The sequence below is a fragment of the Zalophus californianus genome, chromosome 7 (genome assembly GCF_009762305.2).
Source record: "Zalophus californianus isolate mZalCal1 chromosome 7, mZalCal1.pri.v2, whole genome shotgun sequence".
In the NCBI taxonomy this organism is placed as follows: domain Eukaryota; kingdom Metazoa; phylum Chordata; class Mammalia; order Carnivora; family Otariidae; genus Zalophus; species Zalophus californianus.
Window position 1 is genome coordinate 29310948 of NC_045601.1, and position 14939 is coordinate 29325886.

At 36.3% G+C, this 14939-nt stretch overlaps 1 protein-coding gene across 19 annotated transcripts in view; it reads left to right on the forward strand.

The window, feature by feature from the left end:
- Positions 1-14939, forward strand: part of AHI1 (Abelson helper integration site 1) — a 229367-nt gene that overhangs the window by 882 nt on the left and 213546 nt on the right. For 16 of the 19 annotated variants that reach the window (XR_003521334.2, XR_003521333.2, XR_003521335.2 and 13 more), the window contains exons 2-4: positions 306-368; positions 4865-4932; positions 6993-7117. Coding sequence is in view for 14 of the 19 variants with exons in the window: in XM_027601494.2 (XP_027457295.1) it covers positions 4923-4932; positions 6993-7117 (135 nt within the window). In the remaining 5 variants the exon portion in view is untranslated. Of the gene's footprint in view, positions 1-305; positions 369-2176; positions 2310-4864; positions 4933-6992; positions 7118-14939 lie in introns of all 19 variants that reach the window. The other 3 variants (XM_027601492.2, XM_027601493.2, XM_027601491.2) reach the window with 3 other exon arrangements.

The following is a 14939-nucleotide window of genomic DNA, read 5'->3' on the forward strand; positions in this document are numbered from 1 at the left end:
CGGTGGCTTGGGGGACTGCTCGGGTCCGAAGGCGCGGGGGCGGTGCGCCGCGAGGGGGGGGGCGGGGGCTCGTAATGCGCCGCCGCAGGCTGACCCGCTGGGTGCCGCGGAGCGGGGGGATGTAGTTTTTAATGAACACCTCTAAGTACTTTCCCTCCCCCTTCCCTGGGCTCCTGTCTCAGGAGTGCTCAGCGCGGTGTCCAGATCCACCGTGGAGGGAATGCAATCTTTGCCTTTCGCACTCCGGATTCTGGCTTAAAAGCATTTAACTCAGATACGCACTAAGTACGTTTATTTCCATTTAGGGTGTCAACTTGGTGCTGAATCTCGAACCTGTGAAATGCCTTCTTAATTACATCCGAGAAAAGGTGATCAATGTGTTAGGTTTATAAGGGTCATTTCGATATGTATAAAAATAGGAAAAAAAAGTACACTATTTAGAATCGCTGCCAATGGCTGTGCTATATTTAAGCATTACTGTGAAAACATACTCAGTGGAGTGTATGGCTTTTACATTTGTGAGAAAACGATGCTAACAATTTTTTCACCTGTTGCATTAACTATTGCTCTTACTGCTTGGAGTTTCAGGGTAAAGATTGCTCGTTCTGAGAACTCTGGGAAATTTCTAAAAAATATTTGAAAAATCCAAATACCAAAAATTTTTTTAAAACCGTATTTAGAATCTTGTATATATATGGAGAGTATCTTGATTTATCAGTTGAATTATGTTACAGGGTTTTTGTTAGTTTTTTTTCCTGTGCTATAAAATTCAGTTAAAGGGTGAATTATCCAATCTTCTGCTTCTTCCCCCCCTTGATCTTTATACATTTACTGGCCGAAAATCAGGTGTTCAAAGATAAAGAAAAATGAAATGAAACGTAGTGCAGTTAATTTTACTATTAAGTATTTCTTAGCAGCTCCTATAAAAGGGTTTGTGAGGGAGAATTCTTTAAAATAATGGTATATATGAGGGTGCCTGGGTGGCTCAGTCGTTAAGCGTCTGCCTTCGGCTCGGGTCATGGTCCCAGGGTCCTGGGATCGAGCCCCGCATGGGGCTCCTTGCTCAGCGGGAAGCCTGCTTCTCCCTCTCCCACTCCCCTTGCTTGTGTTCCCTCTCTCACTCTCTCTGTCAAATAAATAAAATCTTTTTTAAAAAATAATGGTATATATGAGGCTCAAGGATGTCATTTTAGGTTTGACCTTATTTTTGCCATTGATGTTACTAATCAAATATTAGTCATTAATTCTATAATGTATTTGCTATGGGACACAATGTTTGGAAATGATTATTTCTGTAATGTGTTTGCTGTATTAAGTAGTATTAGTGTTTGTTCAACTGTGCATTGAACTAATAGTAAATAATGTGAATACGAAATTTACTTGATGTATTTTATTTATTGCACACTTATTTTTAGTACTATAATAATAGACCTAAAGTAATTTTGTATGTGGCAGCCACTGTGCTGATCACTTTGCTTTTCAGTATTTCCTTTTCTCCCTACAATAAAGTAGGTACCATTTTAATTTCCTGGGTCATACCACGTTTTACCAGGGTGAAAATAAAGGGCTGAGGTAGAGAGGGAGGTATGAAGCTCAAGGCACTGTGGGAGCACAGAGAAATATTTAACCTAAGCCCTTTAAGGTTAGAGTGCTCCCAGAGAAGATACCATCTGCATTTAGCTTTAAAGCATAGTTAGGAGTTTGTTGGAGTGACAGAAGAAGGGCATTTCTCAGGAGAGAGAGGAGTGTGTGTAATGTTACAAAGGCAAGAAGGCATTTGGCACAATTGAAGGCCTGTAAGTAGTTTCACATGGTTAGAATTCAGAATGTGTGTGGAAATGTGGCTGGAGAAGGAGTCATTTCATAAGTAGCTTTGAACCCCAATGGTAAAGACTTCCTATTTTTTCCAGTGGGTTATTAAAATCTAGTGAAGAGATTTAAACAAAGAAATGATACCATCGCATTTGTATTTTAGGAAATTTCTTCTGCTTGCAATGAAGAGGATGGTTTATTTTTTGAAAGGGTAGGGTGATAGAAGCATGGAAGCAACCTTAAGAAAACAAGTAAAATCTTTCCATCCCTCAAAGCTGCTGCATCATGTCACTGCCTTTGAGGGTGGGGGAAGACAGTTGGAAGCAGAGTTGTAGAAAGAATTATCCCCATGTTTCTTCTACAGGTCTCACCTTCCAGTCATTCGTCCACTTCTGGCCACCAGATTTCTGCCCCTTCACAAACAGCTTTGCAAACATGTGACTTCCTGTCTGCACTGCAGATCCAGTGGACACTCTTCACAACTTGCAGCACGCTTGGTACCACACAGTGATAGAAAACTTCTTTGTTAAAACTCTTTTTCCTTGAGGTGCACCTGGGCAGCTCAGTTGGTTAAGTGGCTGACTCTTGATTTCCACTCAGCTCATGATCTCAGGGTTGTAAGATCCAGCATGGAGCCTGCCTGAGATTCTCTCTCCCTCCCCTTCTCCCTTTGCCCCTCCCCCCACTCATGCTCTTTCTGTCCCTCTCTAACAACAACAACAAAAAAACAAATAAACCTCTTTCCCTTGGTTACTTCTCTCCCCCAGCTTTCACCTATCTCTTTGATGTCTTTTTACTTTATTTTTGGGCTCCCGGAATTCTGTCTTTGGCATATTTTTCCCTGAAACCATCATAAATGTAAAGCCTAGTTCTCAAATCTTCAGCCTAGTTCTCCTTGCTGGATTACTATATTCTGTTGCCTACCAAACACAGCCTGATTATACACACAAACATGTATTTATATATACAGTGATAATAGCTGTCATTTTCTAAGGGCTTGCCATGTTCTAGGCATTGTGCTAAGTGTTTTATTTGGATATTCTCATTTAATCTTTACCAAAACTTTATGAATGATTTAGTATTATAATTCCCTTTTGAAAGCTTAGGAAATTGAGGTCCAGAGATTAATTTACTGGCAGGTAGAACTGGGATTTGAATCTAGGGATCTGACAGTGAAGCCAATGCTTATAGCTGGTTAGTGCCCTTCAGAAACCCAGCTCAATATGCCCCACTAAGCTCACTGAGTGTTCCCACAAGTATCTATTACAATCGTAACAGAAGTTTACTGGGGCATTATTTTAAATCATTTAACCCTTATAACAGCCTTTTGAATGTGCACTGGTAGACTGATTTTACAGCTGAGGAAACAAATGCCTAAGGTCACACAATCAACTATTTGAGACTAATTCTAAGACTTGGGTTTTAAACTTCTCCACTATACTTGTCCTGTATTCCAATAAATGATACTACTGGGGGCCTAAGTATTCTACTTCCAGAAAATGAGAATCATCCTGGACTCTCTGTCCTGCCTTGTCAGTAGTTTTTATTTAATCTTTCTGAAATGTCTAGAATACCATAAATTTTTTGTTTAATGGGAAACAGGTCAACCTGAATATAAGTAAGCCTTTTCTTAATGACTCATAGTCATGTAGTTCAGCTGTTTTCCTCTATATTGAATGGCTATGAAATATATAAATATTAAGTCATTATTTGCTTTATATTTTTTCTACTTATGTGCTATCAGGTTTTAATTACTGATGCACTTGCCTTTACATCTTCTCTCTTTTCTAATTTGGGGTAGATTGGAAAGTATTTGACCAAATTTTTTTTTAATAATTTTTATTGTTATGTTATTCACCATACATTACATCATTAGTTTTTGATGTAGTGTTCCATGATTCATTGTTTGTGCATAACACCCAGTGCTCCACGCAGAATGTGCCCTCTTTAATACCCATCACCAGGCTAACCCATCCCCCTACCCCGCTCCCCTCTAGAACCCTCAGTTTGTTTTTCAGAGTCCATCGTCTCTAATGGTTTGTCTAGTACGTGACCAAATTTATTAGATCTATACCTCTAGGAAGACTACATTTGGGCTCCCATCTGTAAAGCATAGGAGTCTTTACTGTGTGAATTTAGTGATATCTATTTTGTTGATGTACCAGAAAATTATAAGTTAATCTACATAATTAGATATATGTGTATAGTCATTCTTAACCTTTTTAGCATTTCTTCTCAGACTTTTCTATCCAGAGTACCCATAATATTAGAGGAACATGAAGGTGCATCCCCAGGGATCTGGAACTTTAACAAATAATTGCTCAGCCAACTCAAATTATGTTTTTCTTATTTTGTTTTACAGTCTTCAGTTTTATTCTTAAAAGTGTGTGAATATTGTGTTCTAATGTGGAAATTAATATGTTTGTTTTGGACGTACACCCTCATCTTTAAGTAAAATTGGAAATTCAGGAATACATATACTGAGTTTGAGTTTATCCCTAGTTTTGATATATAACAATACATGCCCAGATACTTATTTGAGAAAGATAGTACAAATGCTTGTGCTTAACCTTCTCTATTGTTGCAACATTTTTAGTGGAAGGTACAAAAATGTTCAAATTCATTATCTGTGAATATGCTACCCACAAGCATACTTTACTAATATAATAGCGTATGCTCTTGGGAAAGTCAATTGTGGGGTGGAGTTTATTTTAAAAGTACATTGAAATGTTTATTTTTTACTTAAAACACTTTTAAAAGTGCATTAACATATCAAGTGCATATATACTGCCTTTAAAGATTTTTAAAATTCTTTTGTTTCAAATATATAAATATTTTCTTCAAATATCGTTTTCTTTAATTTTTTGTCAGACTCTAAACTGATTCCAATGTATTTAAGTCATATGCATAAGACTGGATAAGAGAACTTAGTTTTATTGCTATAAACCTGATGAGGTAGTGGACAAATCATCACATAATCTTGTGTGAAAAATGTTTTGTAATTTTTATTTGCAAATTCCATACTACAAATAAATTCTCTTTGTTTTAATAGGATCCTGATTGAGTCATTGCTTTGTATTACAGCTGAATGCTCTCCATAAAGCTGAGATATGCCCACTGGTAAGACTTTTATGAAATTTATATATGCCACACATTTTATTTGCTTACTTATTTTAAAGTTTGAATTATTTTAAGGGGTTCTTTGACCTATTAATACATTAACCAAATACTACATTTAGATATTTAATAGTTTGGTATTCAATTTTCCATTTATTTTCTATTTATTTTATTTTTTTATTTCTTTTATTTTTTTATCAATTTTCTATTTAATGTTAGCTATTAAGGCTAGTATGTACTTAATGGATGGCAGTTTGGGACTCCACTGGAGAAGGTAAATAATCATTACAACCTATGGTTAGTTTTTATTCTTTATCGTCGAAATGGACAGTTTACTCTAAAGCAGGTATTGGCAAACTTTTTCCTAAAGGGAAAGCTGGTAAATATTTTAGGTTTATTCTCTGCTGTAACTGCTCATCTCTGCCACTGAAGCATAAAAGCATCCATAAGAATTCTTAACAGAATGGGCATGGCTGTATTTCAATAAACTTTTATGTATAAAAGTAGATGACTGCCCTGCAGGCAGTAATTTGCCAACACCCACTCTGGGGCATTCATCCATTCATTCAGCATTTATTCAGCACTAAAACATGTTTATTAGTAGGTACTCTATGCTAGATTTCATTATGGTAGTAGGGATGGTAGCATAGTATAGTGGGAGAGACAGAGATAATATATTTGTGTAGATACACAATTATATGGTTTCAAGCTGTGGTAGGTAGTAGGGATGGTAGCATAGTATAGTGGGAGAGACAGAGATAATATATTTGTGTAGATACACAATTATATAGTTTCAAGCTGCGGTAGGTGCTGTGAAGAAAAAGAACAGTCTGCTATGTGAGGAATGGGGAAATTTAGATGAGATTGTCAGGAAGTGTTCCACTTTAGAGGCAACATTTGAATAGGCAGCTTAACACCAGTAGCTGAGAAGTTCTGTTTGAGAGATCCATTAGTCTTTACTGAGTTTTCTTTTTTTTTTTAAGATTCATTTATTTATTTGAGAGAGCGAGAATGAGAGAGAGAGAGTACATGAGAAGGGGGAGGGTCAGAGGGAGAAGCAGGCTCCTTGCTGAGCAGGGAGCCTGATGTGGGACTCGATCCCGGGACTCCGGGATCATGACCCGAGCCAAAGGCAGTCACTTAACCAACTGAGCCACCCAGGCGTCCAACTGAGTTTTCTGTGACTCTGTTGAACAGTTCCCAAAGCCTTTCTGGCAACTTTAGGTAGGGCTGCTTGAGCATCAGACATTTTGCCTACACGTGGTGTTGAAACCTGAGATCTCCCATCTAAAGCTTTGAGAGGCCTAGATCCCGGCTTCAGCCCATCCTTGGGAGCCACATGGGTGCCTGGTTCTCCATTTTCCTTATCAAGAAGTTTGCAGCAGGTAGAAGCAGCTTCACATGGAAAGGTGCTTATTCTGATGGAGGAGTGAGAAGGACAGAATGGCTAGAATATAGGGATCTAAGGGGCTGTTTCTCTTGGAGTCAAGCTGTAGAGGTAGGCAGGCCAGGAAGTGAGAACCCTGTAGGGCGTGTGAAGGACTCATTTTATTTTGTCCTAAGTGAAGTGGGGAAACTGGCAAGGTCTTAAGCAAGGGAATAACATGATCTGACTTAAGTTTTAAAGGAAAAAATAATTTTCAGCTTTTTGTATTTATTGAATGCTGATTATTGCCTAGCTAAGTGTTAGCCATTCTTCACGCAAATGGTCTTTGACATGGGATTATTCTGATTTTACAGATAATGAAGATGACGTTTAGAGTTGTTAAGTAAGTTGGTTAAGGCCACGTAACAGTGCTAGATGCTACCGTGAGTCACAAGTAGAAAGTTAACTTAGTATGGGAAACTTTTAAATGGAGTATCCCAAAATGTAAGAGGGATTCAGGTGAGTGTGGTGTCAACAAAGCCAAAAGAAAAGTTTTTAAGAAGGAAGGACTGGTCAGTTCTAAAGTAGCTGAAGAACTCATGCAGGTATTTACAAGACTGTGTTCTTTAACATAATAATGCAGATACCTGCTATAATAGAATTGTTTAGAAAATGACAAGAGTCTTTATCTTTGCAGTGGAGAGTGAAGCCAAAGTAAAAACCAAAGTTCGCTTTGAGGAATTGCTTAAGACCCACCAGGAGCTCATTCATGAAAGAAAAAAACTGAAGAAAAAAATTGGCAAATCTGGAGATAAAATTGCAGTGAGTAATCGATCGTTTGGTAATGATGACTTCTATATCTGCATGAAATTACGACTTTCATATTAAAACTCTGAGGAACTTTGGAAATTGAAAATAGTAAATCTATGTCATAGTCAATAGCACATGGTAAAATAAAGCTTATGTTAGAATCCACATGACTCTTGGGGTACTGAGTTCAGTCTTCAGTGCTGTGCTACCGAAATAATCTAGACAAACTGGTGAGAGTGGTGAGAGAATGGGCAAACTCAACTGGCCAATATATTACACATTTTTAAAGAAAATCAAGATTTTTAACCCAGAATTGTGAAGAACTTAGGGAGTAATATGTTACTTCAGATCTTCAGTGGCTTGTTTTTATTTAGACTGATTGATCTGATTCTACCCAGCAGAACCAGGAGACATCAATGGAATCTGAAGGCAGTAATTATCTTTTTGTTCATGAGGCACACTTTCAAATGACAATTTTTGGCAGCACAGTTGAAGAGATTAAAAATGCAGAACTCAGAACAGTGCTAAACAAATCAGCAATTGACTACAACCTGATTTCAGAGTATTTTTTAAAGAGTCTGTAATAATATCCACAGTTAATATACTCTTCACTCTTCAGACCTGTTTTGCTATATTACTTGGACTTTTTACTCCTTTGACCATAATCTGTTATGTACACACACACACACACACACACACACACACACACACACAGGCACAAATAACTTCATGCATGTTCTGGTAATTCGTACATAGTATTTCTTTGGCAAGAGTTTTATGAGTTATATATAGCTTATATTTTACTTATAGCAAATTTTACCCTCTTCTGAATTGTGCCATGCGACCTCTTCATTCTAATATTCTCTCTGGCAGCCATCAATGTAATAGTATATATTCTCAAGTGAGGCAAAAATAAGTACTAACACTGGCCAGAATCCGGCTGCACGCCTGTGAGAGGTTTATAGTACCCCTGTTTACTATTGCATACCAATTTAGACCTACTGACAGAATGGGGCAGATTAAGTCTCCCATAGTGAATGCTGCCCTTTTATATAATGCACTTCTTCTGGTGGTACCAGTATGAGTATGGAAGGGAATAGTGGCATATGGAGGATGGAACATTGCATATTGGTATATGCTCTCCCCTTGGGTAAAGTGGTATACATTGGACAAAAACAGAAAGAACCCTTGAAACAATTGAGGATATTTTTATGGACTCAGTCAAAGTAGAACCTTATATTTTCTTTTACTGATAGAACTGGCTTTGTAAGCATGAACCAGATGCAGTTTAGGCCAGGAATGCTCAATTAAATGGATAACAAAAAAATGGGCAGAGGAGACGTCCATTTACACATTCTCCAGTTTAGATGTTGGGAACACGTACATGTAAGGTGACTAAACATAATCTACCCAGCCTCTTTTGGTACATAGCAGGCCATTCAAACTCTTTTTTTATTCATAGATAAGTATCCTAGGAAAAAATACTGAGGAAGAGATTTTTTAGCTCAAAAGAAGGGGAAATTCCTGGAGAACTTAGAGGAAAACAAAATATTTTTGAAATGATTTACTTTAGGAAATAGAGGAGGAATACCTGCTTTTATTTACTAGATAACAGTGCTTCCTATCTTTTGAGTACTTCTAAATGTTTTATGCATATTAACTAGTTTTTAATAACAAACAATGAAATGATGAGGTTTTATCTCCACTTATAGTTGTGGAAACTGGATTACAGAGAGGTTGAATAACCTTGCCTAAATTTGCATAGTTAGTGGCAGAACCAGAATTCAAACTCTTAACAGTCTGACTACAGAACCCATTCTCTTAACCACAACCCAGTAGGACCTCTTTGAATAACATATGAAGAGATGGGACCTCTTCAGAACAAAAACATGTACAGAACAGGCTGAGATTGGAAGGGAAGCAGGCTGCAGTAAGAAAAGGAAGCAAGGGAAAGGCTGTACTAAGAGAATTCATAATAATGGCAGATTCACCTTATTTTTCGACAATCTGTTAGTCACTGTGATAAGAATTTTGCAAATGCTATTTCTGATTCTCATGTTAATCATGAAACATAGGTATTGGGGCTCTTATTTTGCATGAGAGGTTTTATAAACATCAGAACAGAAAAACCACTTAACAAAGATGTTAAATGGTTTGCCAGAGCCATATAGCCAGCAGTAGAGTGAGGGGGATTTAAAACCAGTCTCTCCATGTTCTGCCTTTATTTGCTTTTTAAAAACTGCATCTTAGGCCAAAAATAGTAGAATTGGTACCATGGAAAAATCTAATTAGTGATAAGGAAGATAAATTTGAGGCATTCTTCCATGAGAAGAAATGGCTAAAACGAAAATGAAATAAGTAATGAGGACATACAGAAATACTTGACCTGTAAGTAAGTGTTCCCATTACTAGTACTAATGGAGCAGAAACAGTAGAAAGAGCATGATGGAGAAAAACCTTCCTGAGATTAACAGAAAAATCTAGGAAGAGATGAGTCCATCTTGCATTCCAGGTAAAATTTATGACCTGTAACTATATTTAGAACTTTTTAATTTCAGGGGAAAAATTAATTTTGCAAGTATCTCAACAGAAAAACAAACGTCTAGTGCATTTCAGACTTCTCTCAGAAAACACTAAATCCAGAAGACAAAAAACGATATCTACACAGTATTGAGGGAAAAATTCTATCACAAGAAATCACCTAAGTGTCAATTGTTTGTGAGGTCAGTAGTGAACATGCAAATTAACAGAGAATTATTACAAATGTTCCCTCCCTGAAAACAAGAAAACTGCTGAAGGTGTATTATTTGAATGTGTAGTACCATTTCCAGAAACATGAATCAAAATTAAAAATTTAAGAACAAAGAATTTATGATCTGAAAATATATCTGCATGAGTCTTTTGAGACCAGCTAAATATATAGAACTTTCTTTATTATTTATGCCAAAAATAATTACTGAAGATTTATATTAGGTAATGTATGTATAATAATGTGAGATAACAGAGACATTATTTTCAAACATTGGGCAAAGCTTTCCTAGCTTGCAAAGAAAAAGAGTTGTATAAATATTACTTTTACCTGAAGTATAGTCAGAAGTTACTTCATCTTGGAGTTTAAAATAAGTGAAACCAGTAATATGTAAAATTGATTATAATACTTTCAAAGTCATCAGAGCTCAAGAAAAAACAAATAATAGATTTTTTTAAAAGGAACAAAAGTAATGAAGGAATTTAAGAATAAATTCTTAGGGGCGCCTGAGTGGCTCAGTTGGTTAAGTGCGCGACTCTTGTTTTCAGCTCAGGTCATGATCTCACGGTGGTGAGATGGAGCCCTGGATTGGTCTCTGCACTCAGCAGAGAGTGTGCTTGAGATCCTCTCTCTCCTTCTGCCCCTCACCCTGTGCATGCACGCTCTATCTCAAATAAATCTTTAAAAAAATAAATAAACTCTTAATCATGAAAATAAATGTAAATAGTTCAGGCTTCCTATTTTAAAAAGCAGACTCTAAATTTTTAAAATGTCAGGTGTTTGGCTTGCAACATTGACAGATCAAACAAAATGACCTGAAGTTTAAAAGTTTGGGGTGCCTGGGTGGCTCAGTTGGTTAAGCGACTGCCTTCGGCTCAGGTTATGATCCTGGAGTCCCGGGATCAAGTCCCGCATCGGGCTCCCTGCTCGGCAGGGAGTGTCCTTCTCCCTCTGACCTTCTTTCCTCTCATGCTCTCTCTGTATCTCATTCTCTCTCTCAAATAAATAAATAAAATCTTTAAAAAAAATTAAAAGTTTGCAAAAATATAGACAAATCTAAAAAGAAACAGAATTTTCTCAATTATGAATGTATTGAAAGAACGAAAAGCTTAAATAAAACATGAACAAATTGAATTTAACCATATGTTGAAAGAATACTTTGTCTCAGCCAAATAGGTTTTTTCCCTGAGAACTCAAGAATAGCATAGGGGCGCCTGGATGGCTCGGTCGGTTGAGTGTCCAACTTTTGGTTTTGGCTCAGGTCATGATCTCAGGGTCATGAGATCGAGCCCAACATCAAGCCCTATGTCAGGCATGGAGCCCTTAAGATTCTCGCTCTCCCTGCCTCCCCCCAACACACATGCACACTCTCTCAAATAAATAAATAATTTTTAAAAAAGAATATCTTATAAATTGGCTCTCAGTCAACATCAGTAAATCAGTACAAAGAAGTTGAATAAAAACCATGTGATCATATAAAAATAAGGGGAAGAGCCATAATACTTAACTTGGAAACAGGATATTAGTGATTTTTGAAAAAATAATTTGGTGTTCATGTAAGTGATAATTATGTATCCTCTGAGGTACATACACATGACTTATTATGTATGATTTCAGGAGTTTCCAGGGCCCCTTTTGAGAAGGGAGGGTAGTCCCTGGATGAACTATAGACACCTCACCAACAAGTACTTCCTTTAAAATCAGGATCCATAAGGAAAAACCTCTTTTTACACATAATTAATTTTCTTGAAGTTTTAGTAAATATAATTATACAAGAAACATAAATAATGTTACCATAGTTTTTCTTCACCTAATATTTATCTCTACTACATGCCAGGGCCTATGCTAAGTGCTCTGCATGCATTATACCTCACCTAATCTCACAGGAATCCTATCACTTGAGTACTGATTGGAGAACAGAGAGGGTAAGGAACTTACCCAGGATCTTATAACTAATAGGTGTTGAATCCAGATCCTTAGGACTCCAGAGCTGGTATTCATGAAGGCTGAGCAGTATGGCTTCCCTGATCTACCAGTGTGTGGTGTGAGCAAATGTATGACTCTTAGTGAGAAGGATAAATACTTATTCTCAATATTCCGAATAGTAATGTTACTATTATCTGTGTGAAGCAATTGAAAGTGAAAAAGGTTAGGTATACAAAAATCATCTATTACAGCCTAGAAAAACATCAGAAAATACTGCAGAACAGAAAAATTAAGGGGCGCCTGGGTGGCTCAGTTGTTAAGCATCTGCCTTCAGCTCAGCTCATAGTCCCAGGGTCCTGGGATCGAGCCCCGCATCGGGCTCCCTGCTCAGTGGGAAGCCTGCTTCTCCCTCTGACCCTCCCCTTACTTGTGTTCCCTCTTTCGCTGTGTCTCTCTCTGCCAAATAAATAAATCAAATCTTTAAAAAAAAAAAATTAATGAACATTTCATATACAGAAACTATAAAAGCTCTGCAAGATCTTAAAAATAAATTTTCTAAAAATACAGATTTTTATGTTAAAAACCTGTGATTTTTATTAGTAGATATTTCAGAAAGCTTGCACTTTGTGTATGCTAGTTCTTTTAAGCTTAACCCAATAGTAGCAGTCTCCAGTGAACTACTTTTTCTGGTTGACAAAATTAGACTAAAGTTAATGCAGAAGAATAAAAAAGAAAGATTAAAAAATTTGAAAAAAAAATGAGGGAAGTATAACTTTTCCAGATGTTTCAAGAAGTTATAGGAACTAGTACTGATACATAGTTGACTCTTGAGCAGTGTAAGGGTTGGGGCACAGTTCAGAAATCACGTATGATTTTTTATCCCCCCAAACATTTAACTACTCATAGTCTCCTGTTAACTGTATACTGGTAACATAAAGAGTCATTTGACACATATTTTGTATGTTACATGTATTACATATACTGTATTCTTACAATAAAGCCAGAGAAAATGTTATTAAGAAAATCATAAGGAAAATACATTTATAGTACTGTTTGGTATTTGTTGCAAAAAATCCACATATAAGTGGACCCACATAGTTCAAACCGGTGTTGCTCCAGGGCTAATTGTAGTTGGTTTAGCTTCTGAGGGAAAAGGTCAGTTAGAGCCTCATTTTATCTCACACATTAAATTATATTTCAGACATTTGAAAAAGTTAAATGTAAAAATCTAAATTAATAAACACTAAAAATAGGAAAAAAGAAATGGCTGGTGTAATCTTCCAGTGTGGAAAGATATTCTGATCTTGTAAGGGGTAAAAGACATCCCAAGTAAAGAGAATATTCTCTGCCTGCACACAGAAGACAGTAAATATTTGTTGAATTAAATAAATTTGATAAAAGGTAAAAGTCAGCCAATTCACTGAGAAAAATACCTCTATAGCCACAGACTTCATACTCTTACGTATAGCTAATAATCATAACATAATAATTGCTAACATTTATTGAACACATATACTGTGGAATCAGAAAGATTTTCTTAGTGCTTTTTAGTAACTATCCTGTTAACTCTTCAGAAAAACCTTATGAGAATATTCCATTCCTATTGTTAACATGTAAAGAAATAGTATAAACAAATGCCATAACTATTAAGATCCTACATTGCTAAGTGAGCAAAAGGTATGAAAAATAAAATTGATTACAAAAGAAAATAACATTGACTAATAGAATATAGAAACACTTTAAAGGAGATTCAGATTGCAACACAGAAATGATATTTCCACTTTCCAAATAAGTATTTAGAAATATATTAGTGGTAGAACAGAGAGAGCAAGCAAGACTTTCTAATACAGTGCTGAGAGAAAGGGGAAGTAGTACAGCAAGTTTTAGACAACTCTTTGGGGAAGTTTGGCTGTGGAAAAGAGTATATTGTAAAGATGATGTTGATTGAGTTCAGGTAGTTAAGTGCTGCTAGGAAGTTGGAGAGATCAATAATATGGGGAAAGGGGAGTTTTCTAGAACCAGTAGAGAAGACCCACCTCTTTCTAATAAGGAAAGAAAAATAGCATTTTGGGTGCATGGGAATTTGTAGACGTGGTAGCGGAAGGTTCCAACTTCCGATATGATAGCTTTGGGGTCTCAGCTGAGTTTGTAGACCGTATTTTTATAATAATACTGATTTGTGGAGTGGTTTGGGTTTTTCCAGCGGTATTCAACAGCCAGGTTATAGTTATGGAAATGAAGATCACTTAGAATGGTGCCTGGAAAAAACTAATGATGTAATGTATGGTGATTAACGTAACAATAAAATTTAAAGAAAAAAAAAAAGAATGGTGCCTGGAGTTTTGCCAGACACAGTGGTGGATGGAAAGTCCATAATAATGGCAGGTGATGTTTGCAGTGAATATTCATGGAATCAAACATCAGGAATTAAAGATAAGAGGGACTTGGTAAGTAAGGAGAACATATTGGGTTCAAAGCCTAATGAACTGTTTATCATTTTACACCACTAGGTCTGGAGGGGTTTGATATTCAGCAGTAGAAACTGGAACAAATAAATATGAATTGGTCAGTAGAGAGTAAACACTTAAACTGTTACTGTTATTAATTTTGAAGTCACAGCTGAAGTTTTGCCTTTTGAAGGGGGAAATTTGAATCATGCTTTGTTCATTATCATTGTCTATCCTATATCTTGATTTTACTCCTTGATTTTCTTTTATCTCATTTTATCTTTATACTTGTTATTTTATAGAGGTGGTATCTTTTTTCATGAATAACAGTATCCAAAATTTTTTGTTTTGTATATTAATTTTAAAGGGTGGAAAATATTTTAGATTCTTTAGCTATTAATAATATCCTTCAGTTGATTCATGTATTTGTTCACCTTTATGAAGCACAACTTTCTAAAAGCTCAGAACTCAGTTCCCTGGAGCGTCTAAGGTCTGGTCCTTAAAAATCCCAAGGCCTGCAGAGTTAACCCTTTTCTGCACAACCTCTAACCAGACTGATTAGGAAAAAAGAAAGGACACAAATTATCAATATTAGGAATATAAGAGGGGATTCACTGTAGATTTTACAGACCTGAAAAGGATAAGGGAGTATTTTAAATAACTTTATGACAATAAATGTAGCAGCTTAGACGAAATGTATAAATTACTTGGA